Source organism: Oreochromis niloticus, linkage group LG12 (assembly GCF_001858045.2).
Source record: "Oreochromis niloticus isolate F11D_XX linkage group LG12, O_niloticus_UMD_NMBU, whole genome shotgun sequence".
Taxonomy (NCBI): domain Eukaryota; kingdom Metazoa; phylum Chordata; class Actinopteri; order Cichliformes; family Cichlidae; genus Oreochromis; species Oreochromis niloticus.
Window position 1 is genome coordinate 34,207,441 of NC_031977.2, and position 22,467 is coordinate 34,229,907.

Here is a 22,467-nt window from a genome sequence, read left to right on the forward strand (position 1 = left end):
TGCAGCTTTTGAAGTATGTTCATTGTAGCAGTAAGGCATCATTTTTACTTTGAAGGAAAACACTCACTGTTCCTGGTTTGCATCATGTTTCAAGTATTGAGTCAGTGTTTGAAGGCAAGTCAGTGTCTTCCATGCAAAATATTCCTCCTCCTCAGATACATCGTCCAGACAAATTTAAAAAAAAGTGCAAAGATCATAAAGAAGAAGAAAAGTCAGAGAAAAAAAGCACAGAAAGAAAACAAAGAAATAATTACTAACTTTATAAATAAAAGCATTTGTAGGTAAATTCAGTCCCCACTTGATTAAAAAAACTGATTTATTTATAGATTCATTACATCCGTATTTAGAAGGTTGTAGTATTTCCAACGTTTCACAAGTTTGTGAAATAATTTCTTTGCAAATTTTTAGAAAGGATAAACTTTATACACCACTTGTAGCACAGTCAGCCCAACTTATACATGAGACAGAAGTCTTTTCTAATCTCACTTTTGTAACATTATTCTCTTTTTCCTTTTCCATTTTCAGTCCCTTGTTGATTATTAGCTTGGTTATTAGCTTAAAAGATATTCAGAAATCCTTAAATTTTTTCCGTTAAGCTTCTCAAGTAACATAAATGAGATCATTTTGCCAAGCCATCCAATAAAATTGAGTTTTTCCTTATTAAGAATTTAGTCTATAGGAACTTTGTTGATATTGTGATCCTTCCAAAATCCTACGTGTCCATGTCCACCCCCACTGGGAATGCTGTTAAACTGGGTTTCCATTTTTGATAACAGTTCTACAACGCCTGATGGAGCTGCATGCATCCCATCTTTTCAAACCCAGAGTTATACTCATAATAATACTGTAGTACGACTGCTGTCACACTTCTTCACTCTGAGCACATCTGTATGGTGCCAGTATCATCCATAGGACATAATGTCAATGTGAGACCATACCTGTACTTTCATTGTTGCAACCTGCCTTGAACCTTATGTAACACATACATTTACACCATGAGAAGCCAACCAACGTTCAGTCAGCACTATCACCCAACAGTAAGAAGCCTACAGCTAGTCTGAAAGTTATTTATATGAATCTTATGACCTTAAATATTGAGTTTGCATTGCAGATATTTTGACTTGTCACAGTAGGTCTGCCATTGAGTCACCAACTACTTTAAGTAGGTAAGTAGAATAAGCAGAGTCTTACTGATATACCAGTAAGTACTGATATATCAGCTAATATTAGCTACTTGATATACTTGCCAAATCAATAGTTAATATACTGATGTTCCTCTCTGGCCGTTTACAGTTTGTTCAATTATACAGGGTGGGCCATTTATATGGATACACCGTAATAACATGGGAATGGTTGGTGATATTAAAGTCCTGTTTGTGGCACATTAGTATATGTGAGGGGGCAAACTCCTCAAGATGGGTGATGGTCACCACCCATCTTGAGGAGTTTGCCCCCTCAAGATGGGTGGCCCCCTTAAGATTGAGGCAAACTCCTCAAGATGGGTGATGGTCACCACCCATCTTGAGGAGTTTGCCCCCTCACATATACTAATGTGCCACAAACAGGACTTTAATATCACCAACCATTCCCATGTTATTACGGTGTATCCATATAAATGGCCCACCCTGTATATCCACAGATCAGAACCTACTTCAGTTAACTCTGGTGTACCCCAAGGCTCTATCCTGGGGCCTTTGCTTTTCATTATTTATCTCCTACTAGGTAATATATGCAGGATACATAACATTCAATTTCACTGTTACACAGATGACACCCAGCTCTACTTCTATTCGGAACCCACAGCTACTCTCCCATTAACATCCATTTCTGATTGTTTAAGTAAAATCAAAGTTTGTTTTACTCATAACTTTCATAAAAGAGAATTTATTCTAATGGGCTAATCTAAACCGTCTCAAGCCAAACGTTTTTCATTATCTATTATTAACTCTGTTGTCACACCTTCCCCTCAGGTTAAGAGTTTGGGTGCCATCCTCGACAGTACTCTCTCTTTCACCACTATCACTCGGTCTGCTTATTTTCATCTTCGCAATATTAATCGCCTTCATCCTTCAATTACTCCAAACAGTACCGTCATACTTGTCAATGCTCTTGTCACATCTCGTTGAGATTATAATTCTTTTCTCTACAGTCTTCCTCATAAATCTCTTCATAAACAGCTGTTACTTCAGAATTCAGCTGCTCGTATTATATCCAGAACCAGATCCGCTGAACATATAAAAACTGTTCTTAAACAGCTCCATTGGCTTCCAGTTCACCTACTCATCAAGATCCTCCTTCTCACTTTCAAAGCCCTTCATAATCTTGCTCCTCCATATTTATCTGATCTTCTCCATACGTACTCACCCTCTCATACACTTTGGTTCTCTTCAGCGTCTCTTTTGTCTGTTCCATCTGCTCACCTGACTATTATGGGACTCAGAGCCTTTAGTTGTTCTGGCCCAAGACTTTGGAATGACTTCCACCAGATCTCCAGACTATAAACTGTCTTTCTACCCATCCGTTCAGAACAGCATACCCTTCATTATAACTTAGTCTATACGTTGGTTAGTTTTATAGTTGTGATTTTATTTGTTTATTTATTTGTTTTTATTTTGCTGTACTAATGTAAGGTGACCTTGAGGGTCTTTAGAGGCACCTGTAAATAAAATCTATTATTATTATTACTACTACTACTACTACTGTGATTTATGACGGCTGATTAAATTTTAAAAATTAAGGAAGGGACAGGAGAAGCACTCTTATACCATGTTATGAGTGTTGGGGTTGCTGTAATTTGTCCACCAGAGGGCACTGTGCAATTTCCCACGTGGCAACACGATGACCATCCAAGTAATGCTAGAAAGTTTGTAAATGAGTAATTCACAACTTCTTATGACAAAACACTTAGACGTCCTTAAAATCTCATGTCTGTCTGGCTCTACTAGTGAGCCAGTGAACCACTATTCACACAAGGAGGACCTTCTTGTTTCCATGATGGAATGTAGACATTGTTGCTCTTTGCTCTTTGATCCAGAGCTCCAATGCTGAAGCTTGAGAATGATTTTATGAAACTTTATGTTTTCTGTGAGCATTAACATAATAAAACTGCCTTTCCCGCTCACACTGATGCCCGTGCAGACCGTTTGAGCACCACACAACATCAGAGGACCATTGCCATTAAGTTGACGACTGAGACCTTAGCTGGTCAGATGCTGCCATACAGCGCCGTCGACCCTCACATTGATCACCGTCAGTGGGCTCAGACGGCTCAGGGGTGTAGCAGAACCTGCTGTCTGCTGTTTGCTTAGACTTAAAAGCTGCTAAAAGCTGGGATCAATCGGGCGGGAGAATCAATCAGGATCATCCATGTTTATACGACTCAGGAGGATTACCTCACTGTTACTGGAATGGCCTCACAAGAATGGCTGCCCATTAGAACAGTGGGACTAAACACTGCCCTGCTGTTTACATAAAACGTAATGTTGGCCCGGCCTTGGCTCTGTGTGCCAGAGACAATTAGAACTCTATACAGCCTGTAATCCACAGTCGGGCGCAAGCTAATCAAATTCAGACATAGCTGGGCCCCTGAAAACAATGAGGGATGGGATTACGACGAATGTGTGTGAAGATAGAAAATTAATAAGCTTAATACAAAACATGTGCTAGGGTGACCAAGAGTCAGAGAGCACAGGTTCAGATGGACGATTTTAAACTGTTCTAAAGTTTGGCACTTTGGGCTGGCCGACAAATGTAATTTGAATTGAAATGGTGCAGGTAAGGAACAGGTAGATCATACCGTGTGCCAGAAAATATACAATTTAATGTATTTATAATAATGCACATGTCTGTGTCTTTTTTTAGGTGTCCTTTCATCAGAGTTTTAAAAAATCTACTAGGATCTAATTGCAAGTTGATCATAAAACACTACTACTGCTACTGGAGCAAGAAAGGAGGGGATGCTTTCAGAGAGGAAAAATTCGTTTTTGAAAGATGAAAAGAAGTTTGAGGGGAAGTTTAAATACTCGCATACTTCCAGACTTACACATACTTCTCAGTGCTTTTGAGTGCATGAGTACCTACAAGTACCCAGATGCTGTAACAGTCATAAAATCAAAAAATCTTATATAGCAGAAAGCAAGAGCCTATCAACCAACTATCAGCCACTATAGTTTTATATCACAAAATGTATGGTCTGGCATGATAATCATGATTAAACCTAATGATCATTAGATCTAGAGCAGTGGTTGTATTGAAAAGTGGGTCTGACAACCCCCCCATCCCCCACCCCACCCTCAGCCGCCACTCCCCAAGACACCGTCTTTTCAAGCATTGTTTACTAGGGAGAGTACATAATCCAACAAGCACATTTGTTTGAGCCATACACGGGGCCTTATTATCCCTTTGCTGCAGCTTAGCAAGAAAACTGTGTCACATCTCAAAAAGGGAATTTCACACCATAAATAAATAAATAAATACATTTGACTTGTGCAATTCTGCTGGACAACTGCTGAATCCTCCCAGGTTAAACTAAATGGGATGGCTGATGTGTTTTGGTCAGGTTTTTATTTGTCGTGTACACGTAACAAATCAGAAAACCAGAAAAAGGAAGATTCATCTTTCACAAGACAAACACTCAGACTGTGGTAAACATCAGCTTTAAGATGACAGATTACTATATCTAATCATTATTTTGATTTTATTTTCATAGACATGCATAGTAAGAAAAGCATAGCTGTTATCAGTTACATTAAGGAGGTTCCCTTGACAAAAAGCCAGAAAGTAAGAGGACTTTGAATTTGAAGCATCCAGATTGATCCTTTTACAATTAACCCATGCTTTTCTTTCTTTGATGGGTCAAAATGCCTCTTTTATAAGTAAGAAAAACATAAGAAGACATTTAATTGTTTACAGACATTTAATTGTTTAAGGTTTGACATCATGTTTATCCTCAGAATGACAGCTAGTGTAGTAAGCAGTGAGAATGGGCACTGACTGGAAATCAAGCAAAAGGCAGTGATCTCTGCAGAAGCTGTTCACTTGTGTCATTTCAGGTTTACAGGAGCTGTGATCTTCTAACAAACCTTTTTCACTGACCTTGAACAAGTAAGATAAAGCTTGACATAAATAAATATGCAATTCTGTACAGAATCACTTAATCTTGCATCTTTGTGTTACTGGTTATAAGGCATGTTTTTATTTGGGGCTTTCAGTGTTTGGGCACTTTTCCTGGTGACATCCACTGCAAAAACAGCCATCCTAACAGTGTCGTTCAACAGGTTCAAGGGGATATAACTTTTGAAGTAGCAAAAGTCATACTTGGGTGGAAGGGAGGGAGAAATGCTATACATAAATATGTTACTCATATATTCTTCCTTATTTTATTTATTTATTTGTTTGTTGCATTAATCCACACCACAAAAAGATAATTGCATTGTCTCTCCCGCCACTGTACACTGCTCAGAATACATTAGTCAGCTTGGCAGACGTTCACCAAATGTGTGGACGCATCAGATGAAAAGGTGGACTGAGGCCTATAAATACGGCTGCCTGAGTGTCCGGTGAGCCAGTGTTTAAATCCTGCTGTACCACCTGAGGATCTCAGCCCGAACCTCTCTGAATTCACTCCTGCGAGCGGTGTTTCATTGTTGCCGTCCGGTGTTTCTTTTATGGAAAGAAGCGCCCACAGCGAAATATTTTGTCCTCGTCGCTTCAAGTACGAATTAATCGCGTCCACGCTCTATTAACATGTCGTTTCCCTGTGCGTAAAATGCCGCGCTTAGTGCGTCCTGGCGCGGACGATTGCTTGGAAAATGTGCGGTGTCTGTCGCGTTTCCTTCACGCCCCGCTGCTGTGGGTCGGTGCTGAGCAGGAGTGGCATCTCGGCGACAAAATCTGGATGAAAGAGCGTCCTTTAGAGCTCAGGCATGCATCGAGAAGTGAGATCATTGGCGTTATAAATATCCCCGTGCCAACAGAACCACTCCAGCTACTGCAGCCGGGGTAATGCCTAGGAGCGCTGCAGGCAGTGCGTGCGCACGGTTTCTGGTGCTCAGATCTCAGGAGCGACACCAAAATGCTAGAAGTAGCCTTGCGGGTGTCTCCTTTTTGAAAGAATGAATGTTCCTCTTTACCTTCTGACCTTCGCTCACTTGATTTGCACCGCTGTGGGAGCACAGCACGTTTCTTTGGAGCGCCAACTTCTGGAGGAGGGGATCCGTTCGGGACGCAGGACTTGCAGACTCTACTGTAGGGTTGGCATCGGCTTCCATCTCCAGATTCATCCCGACGGTAGAGTCAACGGCAGCCATGAGCCCAACCAGCTGAGTAAGTCATTCAGTCCGGCCTCACTGTGCACGAAGCAGCCTAACTACTAATTTATGAAGGTCTGAGGCGTGGATGAATCCGGTGCGTCCCGCTGAGAATGCGCACTTGGATCCTGTGTTTGTTCCAATTGATCCCCGTTCTGTCTGCAGCGATGTCTATTTTGACTGCCATCCCTGCAAGTTTGAACAATGATTTACACATGAAGACGGTAAGGAGCGCGCTGCTAAACTTAGGCTGTCCGAGCCTGTGAAATATCTGAGCAGGCATCTGTTTGACGAGCCTTGTTTGTGTCTCTCCGGGGATGTTGGCAGGTAGACTATTTGTAGAAGTAACAGGTGCAACAGGATGTGTTGGACTGCAGCTCAGCACGACTGACATAATCGCAATAACGCGACAATATGCACAGAAAAAACCCGATTTCCTTTAAAACGTTTATTGTTTGTTGTACCTGCAAAGTTAATGGTTTGAACTGCAGACTAGCGCGCAAATAAAGTATTAAAGTGAAACTGATTTTCAGATGATTTAAGAGAAATGAGATTTTGGAACCACAAACAAATGCTGAGTATGTTTGCAGTGCAGATATTAGACTTAAGCATCACCCTGCACGCTGGTTAAGGCTGAAATTCTGAAATATTAATGATCATAAATGACAAAGATCAAACAATTAAAAGTTGATATTTGTTCTTGCTGATAAATGCATAACAGAATTCAGGAATCACAGAGTAATATAGTTAAATGTGTAGGTTGGGTATGAATGTTCTGTGTGTTTCTGAAGGGACGGACAAAAAAAATCCCCCTATGGATTTGGAAAATTGAAATTATGACTTAAAATGTCTGGGGTGTAACCATTTCCTCTTGTTTCAAATTCATTTACACCTCTAAAGGGAGATGACTATCATCACAGTTTCACTAAATAATCTGACTTTTAGAGCATGCCTGGCAATTTGAAAGCTATCTGTTCACACTAAAAACTCCTTCACACTCAAGTGGATGTTGACCATGAACACCAGTTTCCAAGTGACAGCACAAAGTAATGTGCAATGTGACTGTAAACATTTATCTAAATAAAAACCCTTAAGGGAAAATGAACTGTTAAATTTAGCTGTTTCAAAATGCAAAAAGTCCCACCTCCCTGTCTATGAAGTCCTGTGTCAGCTAGGCCAGAAAACTAAAGCCATAAATCAGACTTTCAGCTTTTACTGCACCATCAGATCCTTCATCGCTCATCCGTTGACGAAACAGCAAAAGCTCACCGTGAAAGTGCACTTGTGCCTCCATTTCATGGTCCCCTTTAGAAGAGTTGTCAGGTTACATGGATTTCAGCCATGTGGTTTTGAAGCCTGCATGACAGGGCAGCAGACAAGCAGGAGACTGGGCGTCTTGGATTTGTAATATGAAGATTCTTGTACCATCACGCAGCATCAGATTCAACTCTCAGATTCAACTCAAATGATCACATTCGAGTTTGGATGCGAGACCTTTCTGCTTCAGGACAGCGGTTCTTTATTTATTTATTTCTGTGTGGGTCCGACAGTGTGTGTGCATTTTTGGGGAGTTAGTTTCACAGTTCATTATATTTAATCTTTTGTTTAATGCAGTGGTTCAGGGACTTCTTCTGGCATTGACCACTTCAGAAGCAAAAAAGGATTTATGCCCCACACCCCACAATTTACAGTTTTCTCAAAGTTTTTATCATAAAAAGAATCTGATTTAAATTTTAGTGACATAAAGATCAGCACAGTAGCATTCACACAGTCTTGCTGTTTATATTTCCCTCATAAATCATATTAAGCTTAGGTTTTCTCTGTACTTTTCGTATGGCATTCAGTCAGTACCCTCACCTGCAGTAGTCTCTGAGCCTGTGTGTTGTTCCTCTAAATGAAAAAAAAAGTTTATTTATCCAAGTTTATTCATGGCTCAAATACTCACATAAGCCATCAGCACAGGTAAGGTTTAGTTCAACATGACACTCATAGGGTTACATTCTTATCACTTAACCTTGTAAGACCCAATCCATCAAAAAATAGCCAGAAAATTCAGATTTTTTGGAACTGAGATGTTTTTCAACCCTTATAACAAAATCCACTTTTTTGCTATATCATGCTGTGTAGGATATATTTTTATCATATATTTATTATATATTTTTTGTATCAAATTTGATACATTGAGTGTTTTTGGCAACTTTTTGTTAACAACAAAGCAGATGGCAAGCATTGGTCATGTTGATGAGATAGAGTTCTCAGAAACTTATTTATCAAATATGATACCAAGAGCATTATAGGATTAACAATATCAAGCTTTGTAAGCAAGATATACTAATTTACTAATCATAACTAATGGAATAACTTTGTGGATGGTCTGTTTATGTAGTTAGCTCCACTACAAGTCATTGAAAATCCTCCAAACGTGGTCCAGTTCAGTGGCACGTGCATTTGTTCAGAAAAGTTCATCGGGTGTATTTGATGCAAATAACAAACACTTTGCACATCTCCATAGCAACACTTTAACGGTACACTTTTACATTTGCATAAAATGTTTTCATTAATAATAAAATGGTTTTGCTTATTATTTTTGTATGAAGTAACTTTGTATTTGTTCCACTACCACAGCCATTAAACATGCCATGAACACTGAAGGAGGCCATGGTGTAGGTTTGTGCCTCAGGAGGTGTTCTTCTGTGGCCCCCAAATATTTTATGCACTAGTATCCCTCAGAGTTTGGTTCTTACTCATAACAACTGATTCCTCCAAAACAGCCCATAAAAATCTTTCGTCATAGAGATTTGGAATAATTAAAGATAAAAATACTGCTCGGTTTTCCCTTTTATCTATTCATGCAAACACTAGCGATCTAAAGAAGCCTACTAAAGAGCCCACTAAGAGATAAGTCTCAAAGGTGCAGCTGAACAGGATAACAGCGCTGACATGACAGCAGAGTAGATCACGTCAAAGTCTGTTATTCGGAGTGAGGACGAGCAGCAAGAGACAGAAAATCACAAGACGAGTAAAAATACATCCTGTCACCAGTCAATCATCAGATCATGTTGTTTGTCCTCTTAGGTGTCCTGGAGCTCTTTGCGGTTTCTCAAGGGGTCATCGGTATCAAAGGGGTCTACAGTAACAGATTCCTGGCCATGAATAAAAGAGGACGGCTCCACGCAACTGTAAGTATCCCCTCAGTTCCTACACTATTAAATTCACTCAGCACATACACTGTGCGGATACTTGAAGGGGCACAAAGCAAGTGTTGACTGGAATGTTGTTGCCCAATTAAGCGGCTTTTAATATGATTAATTAGCTATGTGCAGTTTGGATTTATAAAGGTCAGGGCCTTTTGCTAACGTTTACACTGTCATATATGTTTACATACACTGTTAGAAAAAACATCTTAAAAAAACAGTAATATTCTGGCAGCTGGGGCGCCAAAATACTACCGTAAAATAACAGAAAATACCTTTCTCATAAAAATACGGTTATTTCCAGTACTGAAAATAGAGTTCTTTGCGCTAATTTTATATGGGATTTTGCCTTTTCCAAGTGCTTTTAGACATTAAATTAGGAACATTGTAACGTGATCAAATAATGAAATTACCTATAAACAAGGTCAATGAATGTGGCAATATGAATCATAATACGTAAATGTACAGAAATATACAGTTAACAGTTGGTTTAAATAATAATGGATTGCGTGCCCTGGGACCGAGGCGAGGCTGCCATATCGCACCATCGGCCCCTCTGGCCATCACCAGTAGGTGAAGAGTCTTGACCACAGACACAACGACCGAGAGTGTCCGAGCCGGGGCTCGAACCGGCAACCTTCTGATCACAAGGCGAACTGCCAACTCTTGAGCCACGATCGCCCGAACTAGCAGTGATAATAATACTTATGTGATGTAACACAAGCTTATAGGAATCATGTTATGTATTTTTCCATAGCATTACATTTGAATTCAACAGTTCAATCTTTCAAATAATGGACAGATATTTGTGAAATCATGATACATTTGTGAATGTATTTTAACAATCTAAATATGCATATGTACAGACAGATACATTTAATAATCATGAAAATCATGTTTTATTACATTACAGTGATTTAACGTTAATTGACATTTGAAATGTGAAGTCAGTCTATTTACGTAACTTTAATGATATTCTAGAAAGACAGTACAAAACTGTAAAATATACAGTAAAATACTTTGACATTACTATTTTTTGGAACAGTGTATTGTATGTTCATCATATTATTATTGCTGGCTAGCTGCCTGTTTCCATATCAGGCAGACACAAATCAACATTATTATCCAGCTGCAAACCTGTAATTTCAATGTATATTCATCCACAAACTAATAAAGTAGATTACACAGAACACTAGCAGTGATATGGTGAGCGTGGAATCTCAGTGAAATCTGGTAACTTGCAGTGATGATATGTGAAATAACAGCTGGTGCCACAAAAACTGTAACCAATAACTCAAAATGTCATCTTATGTGGTTTCTTCCTGTTAAAAGGGATTTTTTCCTTCCCACATTCGCCAAGTCCTTGCTCATAGAGGGTCGTCAGATTGTTGGGGTTTTTTCTGTATTATTGTAGGGTCTTTGCCTTACAATATAAAGTGCATTGACATGACTGTTGGTGCTATACCTGTAAAGTCTATATAAGCTACCTAAATGAAAAAAAATGAAGACAAGAAGTGGATACAGACAATAAAACATGAAACGCTATCACAAGAAAGAAGTGGGAAATTTGGCTTCTGACATTCAGTATGCTAATGAGTGTAAAAGCATTTGGTAATGATCTGTATGAAGCTTGTAAATCTTGACAGAGTATATTACCGATTATTCAGAAAGTACCATTAATCTTTGTGAGTTCACCAGCTAACTATAGCAGCTTGTAACACACAGCTAGCTTTAACTTTCTAAGAACAAACTACATATGGAGACAAATACCTGGTACTTGTAATTATGCTCAAGTGTTAGTCACTCACCTTGTTTGGTTAATGAATATGCCACTCAGTAGCACATAGTGTAGTGCACTGGTGACTGCTGCTGCTAGAAATGGGGCTGTCAAGAAGTGTAAAGCTGGATGAAAGCGGCAAATTTCTTATAAATCATCCCTGCAAAGACCTGAAAACTTTAAGTATTGTTTTTATTGACCACTCGTCGTGCTCCGAGACTTCCTGCAAACATAAGCTCAGCACCAGAATTTATTAACAGTTATTTTCTGCTGGTATGGTGCTGCTTTCTGCTGGAATCAAACATCGTTTGGACTCGTGGTGCATTTCTTCATTGTTTGTTTTATTTATTAGTTTGTGCAGCTTTATATCTGTGCTGCATGACAAAAATCCCCAAATCTGACATCAGCATGTCATGGCACACTGCTGTAATCTGTAGGCACAGTTTTGAAGATTTTCAAATTCCCCCAAACACACAGTAAGCCCAAATCTACCCACAGCAGCTTGGCCTTGCCGCCGTGAGCAGGCCGGACAGCCAACAACCAGCCGCACTGACGAGTCATCAGCGGGAGTCTTGGCACGCACAGACATAGAAGCAGCTCCCTATTAGCATGTGCTAATGTGAAGAGCAGATTAATTCCAGTCTGGGACGTCTGATAGTATAAAGAGGAGTGAGCCACGAACTGAAAATCAATATGCTGAGTAAACAATCAGCTGGACAAGCAACAATCGGAGAGCCGGAGCGTCTGTGAGCTGCGGCGGTGCTCACGCTGAGCGATTTATGGCCCCTCAGCTCCCGGCATTGTTTCATGAAACCATGTCAGTGGGAAGCGATGCAGCGTTTTCCCTCAAAGTGAATTCTCAGCCACAGCTTGTTATTAAAATTATACACATGTGACTGTGTGCTATTCACCAGCAGAGATTTGTTAACCAGCTTATATTAGCCCCGAAATAAACTTTTTCGAGGTCTCAGTTCTTCACAAACAAGATTTAAATGTAAACTACATCAGTTGGATATTAGGAGAAAACAACGTGACATAGCGCTGTTGGGTATTGCCTCAAACTAAAGACAATTATTTTTGTTCTTCTGGAAGTCTAGAGCACACAATCACCAAGGCTGTGGAACAGTCGACCACCACAACTACGTTTGGTTGACTCTGTGGAATCCTTTAAATAGCAGTTAAGAACTGTTTTGTTTAAACAGGCCTCCTTTTAATCAATACTTTTGAATTGTTTTGAATTTGCATTGTTTATATTGTCTATTTTATTACTTAATATTTTCTTTATTTTAACCTTTGTGTACAGCGCTTTGTGACTGCCTGTCTACGAAAAGCGCTTAATAAATAAACCTTACCTTACAATTGTCACTGGATCAGGGATTTTCTGCTTGGTACCACAACTCCATGCCATGAACTGCATGGCTTATACTATGCAGAGATCACCGACACTGTAATCCTAATCTGTTGGTGGTTTTGTGTGTTTTTTAGTTTATATGGACCAAGCACCACACCTTAATGTTTCCAAGGATTATTTGTTTGACCCAACAAAAGTGTTCTTGATATACCGTCTCTGATTTTGAGGCCTTGAGATGAGTGTTTTCACCGTCACTTGACAAGTGAAGTCAAATATGCCACAGATTGTCCTCAATTCTGAGCAAAAGCTGCATTTTGGAGAGTGATTGACCCAATAAACTCATCAGGAAAAAGTGTTAACAGAGGTCAAATCCAGTGTTGGGACTAACGCGTTATTAAGTAACGCGTTACAGTAACTACGTTATTATTGTGGTAACGAGCACGGTAACTAGTTATTATGCCAAAACCAGGAACGCGTTACTCGTTACTGGGATTTAGATAGGCTCGTTACTCGTTACTTCGTGTGGTGGATATCGCGGAGCTTCCACAGATTCAATAACATTAGCAAGTGGTGGAGGCCAGCAGGTGGATGAAGGAAAAGGGAGGCAAGAGGAGAGACCCGAAGCGGCCGCCGGTCCGCGTGTCAGGTGAACTGAACTTCAGGTAAGAAGTTATGACCTGCAGTCTATCTGAGTCAGATATAAACCAAGTTTAGGTGGAGTTTATTTTCGGTATGCTGACATTTTCGTACTGCGTGCTAGCTAGCATGACGGAGTTTCTATACAGCTGGGTGGGTGCTATGTTACTGATGTTGAACTTTATTTTGTTCATACGGTTAATTATTAGAGTTGCCAACCATCCCCTAAAAAACAGAATCGTCTGGTATTCAGAGAAAATATTACGCGTTTCGTACTGAGGTGAAAAGGAACACAGTTTGTCCCGGACTTCAGCTACAATGAAAAAGACACAAAGCTGAAGCTGCACAGCTGCCTCTTCTTCTCTCATTCTCTCCTCTCCTGTTTCTACTTCAATCACGAAACTGATCAATGATCAGCTGATCGGCTTTTCTCTCTTGTTTGTTTATCGCCCACTTTGCGCCAGAAAGAGGAAACCAGCGGATGTCGCGCTAAACAACAGCAGCACGTTTAAGCTTGATCAGCTGTTGTTAGAATTTATTTAATATTAATTTCTAGTATCAGCTGATGTTTGCTGGAGCCACAGCTGTAAAGCTGCTGGTCATGATATCGGTTTGTATATCTGGTGAGAGGGAAACATGAAGATGAAACCAGGAGATGTCCTTACTGAATCATCAGAGCTGAACAGGTGATGGAGAAACAGGTTTACCTTTTAGGTGACATGAATGAGTTGAAGGAAAGTTATGAACTGTTTCTGAGAGACAAATAACACCAGGATCCTTTTCTATGTAGCTGACAGCTGGTAACTGTGCAGGGGCGGGTCTAGCAAAGTGTTGCCAGGGGGCCAGGTAGGGCATTAACAGGGAAAGGGGGGCACAAAGAAATACTTTTCTTTATTATTCTCATTTAAAATGTCTCGCTTTTAAAAAAATAATTATCTGAGTCTTACAACAAACGATTGATAGATTGATACATATATACCATCAGAACAGTGTACATCACTGTCACAACAGTGTTTATTTTCATTCAAAGGCTTTATAATTTTTCCTATAATGGCGGGCCGGTCTCTAGTCAAAATGCCCGGGACGATTTTTTTGTCCCAGTCCAGCTCTGTATGCAGCTCATCTGCAGTCTGGTGTTACCTACATCTTCCTATTCAGAAGGCAGAATTTCCAAGTTCTGAGTACAATCAAAAGCACCACGACTGCAGTTTTTGTGTTGGATGTAAAAAGCAGGCTAGAATCATGGCGGCGGTCAATGACGGTCCAGGCGTGGGATTTCTCTCGTGGAAATGTGCACATTATTTTTTCCTTTCTATTGGTAGGTGGCACAGTGCACTTGTGGCAAGTAAGCAAGATAGAAGACTGGCAGTCTGGCTGGGTATCCAGTTACGGAAGCAACACATTAACAGGAGAATTCTGAGTAAAACCAAAGTTACTTTCCCTAGTAACTAGTTACTCTGAAAGTAACGAGTAACTTGAAGTAACTGAGTTACTTTTTTAGAGAAGTAACTAGTAATGTAACTAAGTTACTAATTTAAAGTAACTTACCCAACACTGGTCAAATCAGAAATCCCATAGACGACTACGGGAGCAGAAATCTTCCTGCAACCGTAGCTATTGCAGTCTGGTGGCCTTAACATAGAATTCTGGTTTAATGCACTTTGCACTGGCTTCTTTTTCACTCTGGAAGCTACATTCATGTGTTATAACCTCATAGATCACGAGTGTAACCACAAAACATTTTACACTACACTAGGCACTCTATCATTGGCTAATGATGTAGTTCTACCTATTTTAGCCTCATTTTTTAACTCTAATGAGGACGATGAGCCATACCGATAAATTTCATGTATTCATTATGACTTGAAAGTAGTGACTGACCTTATGAACTCCCCAGGAAAGCTTTTATTCGTACTATAGAGCAAGGAAGCCATAGACATCTATACACATGAGAGTCGCCTCCTGCTGGTTAGTTGAAGGAATGCATGTTTAAGCCGCTTCAACATTGGCCTCACTTTCAGATCCATTTTCTATACATAGCATATTATTATCTGTAAAATAACTAACTCTGAAACTTTCAGTGACATCTGTCTTGATAGTTGGAGTTCAGATTTTTTCTTGCCACATTTCAACACTTTGCTGCCTCTGGAGGATGATCTCAGGCTTTTATGCCTATATTCTTGTGCACATTGCAGCTTATATAGTTGATATTTTCTTTCTTTGTAGTAGAGCTTCCCTGGTTAGATGCCTCGCACTCTGATAGTCTTGTTGCTTCCTGCAGTTGGAGCGTATTTTTGCCTCCAGAGCGGCTCTGCCTTCAGAGGAATATTTGTACAGCTAAACTCCAATCTGTGACTACAGCTGCACTGTGCTATTTAACTGCCTTGATGATTTGGTGGATGTAAAACCTCGGGGGCCTCAGGAAGGCTCAGGCCTCGCGGCAGGGTGTCAGGTGACGTGCTGAACTGTATCTGTTGCATCGTCTGTCATATTTACTGTTTAGATGTTTTCACAGTGGCAGTTTATTCGCTGAATAATGGGCGAGGAGACAGATGCACATTGCTCTGCGTGACCTACTCAGCAGGCTATCGCAAACATAATCTTTTGAAAGGTGAAAGGGTCGCCAGCATTCGTTAAACAAACAGTGAGTGAGGGGTTATAGATAAAAGAGAGAGTGATACACACATACATAGCTAAAAGAAAGCCTGCGTAGTGGCAGAAAATACCACTAATCACTTTAATTTGTCATAAATGAAATGATTAATTAAAGAAAGGCCTCACCATCAGGAGCTGTGCTCAGTCTGCACTTCTACTGTGAAGTAGAGTTCTTCAGCAGACACTTACCATCACCGAGGCACAAAATAATGCCAGGTGTTAAGGCCATTAATGACATCTCTGCCATCAGATCAGCTAACCTGATTAACACAACAGCAGGATCGTGTGTGTGAGTCAGAGGGAAACAGAAGCATTACAAATATGTCAGGATTTGTCTTTTTTTCTTGTTTCCCAACAAACAGAACAGTGAAGCTATTAAGTAACTAAATAACTGATCATTTGAATTAAAACACTCATGCATTACATCTTTTGTTACAATAAAAAGTATTCTAATGTATTACTTTGTAACAACTGGTCTCCTTTTATGCAAATGATTGTGTAAATGGAACTGTATGATGTACAGTCAAGTTAATATACCAGGTTCAGAGAAGAAAGGTGAGTTAAGTTACAACTTCATGTCGTTGGTTGAGTATTTCAGAAAGTGCTGATCTACTAAGAGTATCCCACACAACCATGTCTAGAGCTTAAAGTCAATTATCTAAGAAAAAAGAAAAGAAATTCATGCCAGAGATCAGAGGAGAATAGAAAGACTTCCTTCTGATAGGAAGGCAACAGCAGCTCAGATAACCACTCGTTAAAAAAGAAAGCCTGCCAAAGAACATCTCTGAATGCACAGCACACTGAACTCTGAACGAGACGGGCTACAGCACCAGAAGACCACGCTGCTTGGTCTGATGAGTCTCAGTTTCTGCTGTGACATTTGGAATGTAACATGACGGCATGGATCCGTCCTGCCTTATATCAACAGTTCAGGCTGCTTGTGGTGATGTAATGGTGTGGTGGATATTTTTGTGGGACACTTGGTATCAAATGAATATGTTCAAAGGCTGCAGCCTACATTAATATTGTTCCTGAGCACGTCCATCCTTTATGACAGCAGTGTACTCATCTTCTGATGCCTGCTTCCAACAGGATCATTCGCCATGTCACAAAGTTCAATTCAACACAAACTAGTTTCTTGACCATGACAATGTTAAGAAATCAGTTGCAGTCAAACAGCCTACACAGTCACCAAAGCTCATTTTAACGCTTAGGTTTTGGTTTTTATTTAAATACCTTTTCAAATGTATTCTCAAAAATCAACTGAACTACACTTTATGCTTTGTTTCGCTATATTTCAGTAAAGGATCATTTTAAAATCACAACGCATTTACCTGGAAAAATCTAGGATGTCTTATTAATGTCTTATCTTTGTACTGGGTATCTAGAGTTTCTGCATATCTAAGCGGAGTGAGAATTTTGTGATACTCGAATAAAGAAAGTACAGTATGGGGTCTACCTGTGTGTAGCAGTGGTAAGAGAAAAAAGGATATATATATATCTATATATCTATATATATATATATATATATATATATATATATATATATATATGTATGTATATATGGTGAAATATTATTTAAAATGAAGCTCAAGGTTCATGGGAATGGACCCTTTAAAAGAGTGTAACCAATCCTGCAGGGTAAGAGCCAGGTTAAACAGCTGTACAAGCATTATGATTTTTACAATGAGATCTCTGGAATCTGGCTGCAGCTATTAAATCCTATGAAACGCAGCATGGGCCAAATCTTCTTCCTGGTATGCATGCTTATGTGTGCATACGTGCCTGCGTGTGTGTGAGTACATTCATACATGCTCCAGTGGATTTCTTTCCAAACGTCTAATTCTCTGACTGGTTCCAGAGCCGGTAAGTTGCTCAAATGTAGCATTTCATTTCAGTCCACCCATAGCTGTGACTCTGGAGTTCTATACTTTTTTTAAAATCGTCCTTTAAAAACAACAGCTAAAAGAAACAGTCGGTCACTTTGAATAACTTAAAGGTTTGCGCTGTTCTGCTGCGGCCGCAGTGCACTCTCCTGTGACTGGCATGTTTACCGAACGCTGTAATGGCATCATTTTCTGCTATGCTGCACTCTTCAGCAAAGCAGAACAGTTTGTTTTATTTCAGAATGGCAGGAGGTTATACAAGGAAGCCATGCTGCAGCAAGAAAGCCGGCATCCCTGGGTACATGTCAAAGTTTCCCACCCGAGATATATTTAGGCACAAAACGGGAACATTCAATGAATATCTGCATCTCTGTGCATGACACGTGTGCAGAGTGCAATGCTGCATGCCAGTGTTACATTTTTACATCTCTTTCTAATATTTTGGTAGACAAAGTCTGATCAAACCTGCGACCCAAATAATGCAATTTTAATGCAGTCCAACTATGTGCATCAGCTCCATCTGGAAAACTTTAAGCTTTATGGTTCTTCTCGGATAACCAAACTATTGCAGGCATGTTAAGCAGTGTTTGGGAATAATATTTGGATCATTTTGATTATTAGCAATAATTCATTAAGGATTTTACTTTGCAGACTTGCTGATATTATCAGCACTATTCATACACGAGTAGTCTGATTTAAACCTGCCCCATTCCTCATCCTCTGTTTGAGAACCTGGGTGGGATGAAAACTTCTGTTTCAGCAGGAGGAAAAATCCATCTTATCCAACACAGTTTAGTAAAATACAATAACTCTGCTGATTAAATTGTAAGACGAAGAATGATCATAAAAACGTCGGCCCATGTCTTCATTGTGAAGTTCTTCCTGACTGAGTTCAATAGCAGATGCTTTTTGAGTTTTGTGGCTTTGCTGCTGTCAGTGAAGGTGTGACTGTGATAATGAAATCATGTAGATGACTTATTAAACCTAGCACCAAGAAGTATCTGATGCTTCTGCACATCTGTTGCAATTATTGCAGCACAAGCATGACCCAGCTGTCTCATTAGAAATGTATATTCACACTGTTTTTGTAGCGTGTGCAGGTCCAGGTTCAGTTCAGGTTTCTGTATGTGGGCCTGAAGGTAGAGTTTGGTAGGTGAACAGTAAATCCTCACGTGTGCATTTCTGGTTTTGCAGGAAAAGGACAAAGATCTCACAGCAAAGGAAATTTGTCACAGAAAGCACAGAAGCTTTTCGCAGTAGTTGTGTGTATGTGTTGATGTGAAAGTGAGATCTTCTTGCAAAAAATTAAATAAAATAATAATGATAAAAGATTTAGTAATGAACCTTCTGTGTCAGCTAACAAGATAAACAAGTTTAGGTTACATTGTGTGTTTGGATTTGCACAGATCAAGAATCATGTGTGTGAAAATGACTTGTCTGCAAATACAGGCAAACAAGAAAAAAATACAAGATAATGACAGGGAATAATACTTGTTAACACCCTGTATTTCCTTTCTTCTGTAGGAACGGTTCACAGATGACTGTAAGTTCAGGGAACGTTTCCAGGAGAACAGCTACAACACTTATGCCTCAGTAATCCACAGGAACCACAGGACAGGTCGCGAGTGGTTTGTGGCCCTTAATAAGAGGGGGAAAGCTAAAATGGGCTCCAGCCCCCGGGTCAAATCCCAACATGTCTCTACCCACTTCTTGCCCAGGGTCAGCCTGCACGATAAGGGTGAGCAAGGCTTCACCATCACAGACAGGAGCAAAGAGAGGAGGAAAACCGCACTCCCACCACCTCCAAAGCCACCCGCGGCGAAGGCAAACATCCAAGCAGGAACCACACCGAGGCATACGCAAGTCAAGTACTGGCCTAAGTACAGGTTTGGATAGGTTTATAGAAATTGGACAAATGGACGTACCCCATAAACTGACAATGGTTATTTATCACATTCAAAGCATTCCAGGTGTCTATGAACTGTGTGAAAAACCTCAAAGGGCTGCCAGGTACAACTGCTGAGCTTTTCTTTTTTGAAGCTATGACAATCGCTGGATGCTGTGTTGAAGTTAACGATGCTCTGTCACGTTTTACGTCATCATCCATGTACATACCGCTGAAGCTGAAATCCATAACGTTATAAATATTCTTGATGAGGAGTATTTGACAGAGAGTCTTCCAGTTTGTTCTGCTGTCTTGCTAGAATAAGAATGATGCTCTTAATCTTGCAGTAATGACACTACCCTCCCTACTCCTGCTCCTTTTCTTGTTTGGCTAAACAAAAAGGATTTCGTTCAGGACCACTGGTGGAAAGGAGATTATTTCTGTCTGCAGTAATGTATTTTTGTTCTAGACTGCCCCACCCATCCATGTGTCCAGGTGGAAAGCATAAGGCAATGTTGCCTGCCTCCTCATCTTTCTATGTTCATATATGGAAAGCTAGAAGTAACAGTACCAAGAACCCTTCATGCAGAACAGCAATGACAACTGATCTGAGACTCCCTGAGTCAGATGTGACGTGAAAGGAAAAGCTGAGGTTGCTAACTGATCTGCCAGTATCGCAGCTTGACAACATGCTATGATTGATTATGACTCGAGTGAGGACTACATAGTCTTGTTTTGTTTTGTCAAATGATAAATAAAATGATGGTCAAATCAAGCTGGCGAAACACCATTGTGACTTTTCAGTCATAAATTCTTTGTATGGGGGCCTTCTATTATTTTTCTAATAAAAAATGTCATTTCAGAGGAAAATCATTTAAATTTTGCAATTATTTTATTAAATTATGTTGTGTCCAATTTTATTAGGCCAAAAAAGGGTAGCTCAAAGTCAAATCTGAAAATGTAATGTTTTATATTATGTCTAAAATTAGCAGGGAGGTGACACAACTAATTCATGAATGTGACAAAAATATAAAGCAGATAATGGATTTCAGCTTTAAACACAAAAAAATAATGAGGTCATGAATGTTTTCTTGTTGGTTAAATCACACATGCTGTTATCACTTTTTGATGTAATCTGTATTTTTAAGCCACTTTTTCAGATATAACAATGTCTCTCACTCAAAGTGATTCAGCCTGAGCGTACACACAGGCCAACTGTCCTTTTTATGAACACCAGATTTGTGATAATGAGCAAGAAAACGTGGACTGGCTCTCTGGAGGCTCCTCCTTTTTCTTGGACAGCTGTGAGGGATCATGGAGAAAACTGTCCATCAAAACTATCATTTTAGCAACCGGCTGTCCCCGCAAAAAATCCAGAGTCACGACCTCCCAGCATTCCACCCAGGAGGAGCGCACACCGCCGTCACCACAGGGATAAAGATGCCAAGAAAGAGCTGCCGCTTGTGTAGAGGAAGGTTCAAGCTGTAGGTGTATCAGATGGCAATGACCTCATAGGAGCACGGGGACATCTCAGGGGAAAGAAGAAGGAACGCAGAACGTCTCAGAGTTTGGTTTATAAATCAAATATTCTCTTTAATGTAACTGTTGGACTTATTAGAGACTGCTGTACATTTTATAAAACACTCGTTGAAATCAGTGTCATGAATTTACTCCACTGGCAAAAACTGCATATTAACCTATGATGAAACTATCTGAGCACACAGCAGTGTGTGCACATGTTTTAAACGCGTATCTGAACACTCTATATTTAGTTTGCACTTTTTGTAGGGACATATAAGATTTTCTCATCTTACGTTATGAAGCCACCCAGTCTCACAGAGAAAAAAATTGATATCTATTTTTTTGCATACATGGATGTTTTTTGGTTTGCAAAACTTCAAACTAACGTATTTCAACTGTAGGAAAGTTTTATGCCTACAGTAAAATGTATTTTTAATGTGTAAGCCACCTCGGAGGCAACCAAGAAAACCGCGCTTTTCAAAAAGTGGCAGCTGTTTTATTATAACCCAAACCATGAAGTAGTTTCATACGCCAAACCAAAGAAATCACATTCAACACTCCTGCCACCAAACAGAGACTTTGTTGGCTGTTACACCTAAAAAAAACCTACATTTACCTAGATATGAGTTAAGGTTGATAAATAAACAAACTGTATTTAAGTAGGTGAGAAAATAGGATGAAATTTGTGTCCATAAACAGAATTCTATATATTATTTTAGACACTGTTGTGAGACTGTTTACTGGATCTTCCAAACATGATCAGGTCAGTGTTAAACTCCACTTACACCCATCAGAACTGTAAAATTATTTAAATGTGCTGTATTATATTGTTGTAATCATAAGAATTACCAAATTGTCATTTTACGTCCTGAACCACATCCATCCTCAGTTTTACCAATTACAATTGAACACACATTGTTGGTGAACATGACAACAGAATATGAACACGATCATAGAGGAGAAGTAAAAAATATGTAGCTTCATATGTTAAAGTTATTACACCGGTTATTACAGTGGAATAAAGCCATTGGAGCCAAGTGTTAGCCAGTGTTTCTGTTGATGTTCAGCTGTACAACTGATATTTCTTATGAACGAGCATGTAGCAAATGAATGAAGCATTTTCCACACTGTATTTATGCAGATCTGTAGTTTTCTTGATGCTGTGTCTTGGTACAATGCTCTGTGTTGCCACTGTGTGATCGCATCCCAGAGCAATATTTTTTCTACCAGATTTTTTTTTTCATAAAAATGTAT

At 39.7% G+C, this 22,467-nt stretch overlaps 1 protein-coding gene across 1 annotated transcript; it reads left to right on the forward strand.

Annotated features, from left to right (window-relative positions):
* The first annotated feature begins 4,791 nt into the window (after window positions 1-4,791).
* fgf5 (fibroblast growth factor 5) lies at window positions 4,792-22,467 on the forward strand. The gene is made up of 3 exons (XM_005451576.4): window positions 4,792-6,324; window positions 9,384-9,487; window positions 19,332-22,467. The coding sequence occupies exons 1-3, from the start codon at window positions 6,114-6,116 to the stop codon at window positions 19,701-19,703; spliced, it is 687 nt and encodes a 228-aa protein (XP_005451633.1). The 5' UTR covers window positions 4,792-6,113; the 3' UTR covers window positions 19,704-22,467.

Bases quoted from the DNA above. Each gene is read 5' to 3' on its own strand.
- fgf5 (XM_005451576.4), top strand. From the start codon at position 6,114: ATGAATGTTCCTCTTTACCTTCTGACCTTCGCTCACTTGATTTGCACC. The intron at 6,325-9,383 runs GTAAGTCATTCA...TTGTCCTCTTAG, and splicing joins CCATGAGCCCAACCAGCTGA to GTGTCCTGGAGCTCTTTGCG. The intron at 9,488-19,331 runs GTAAGTATCCCC...TTTCTTCTGTAG, and splicing joins GAGGACGGCTCCACGCAACT to GAACGGTTCACAGATGACTG.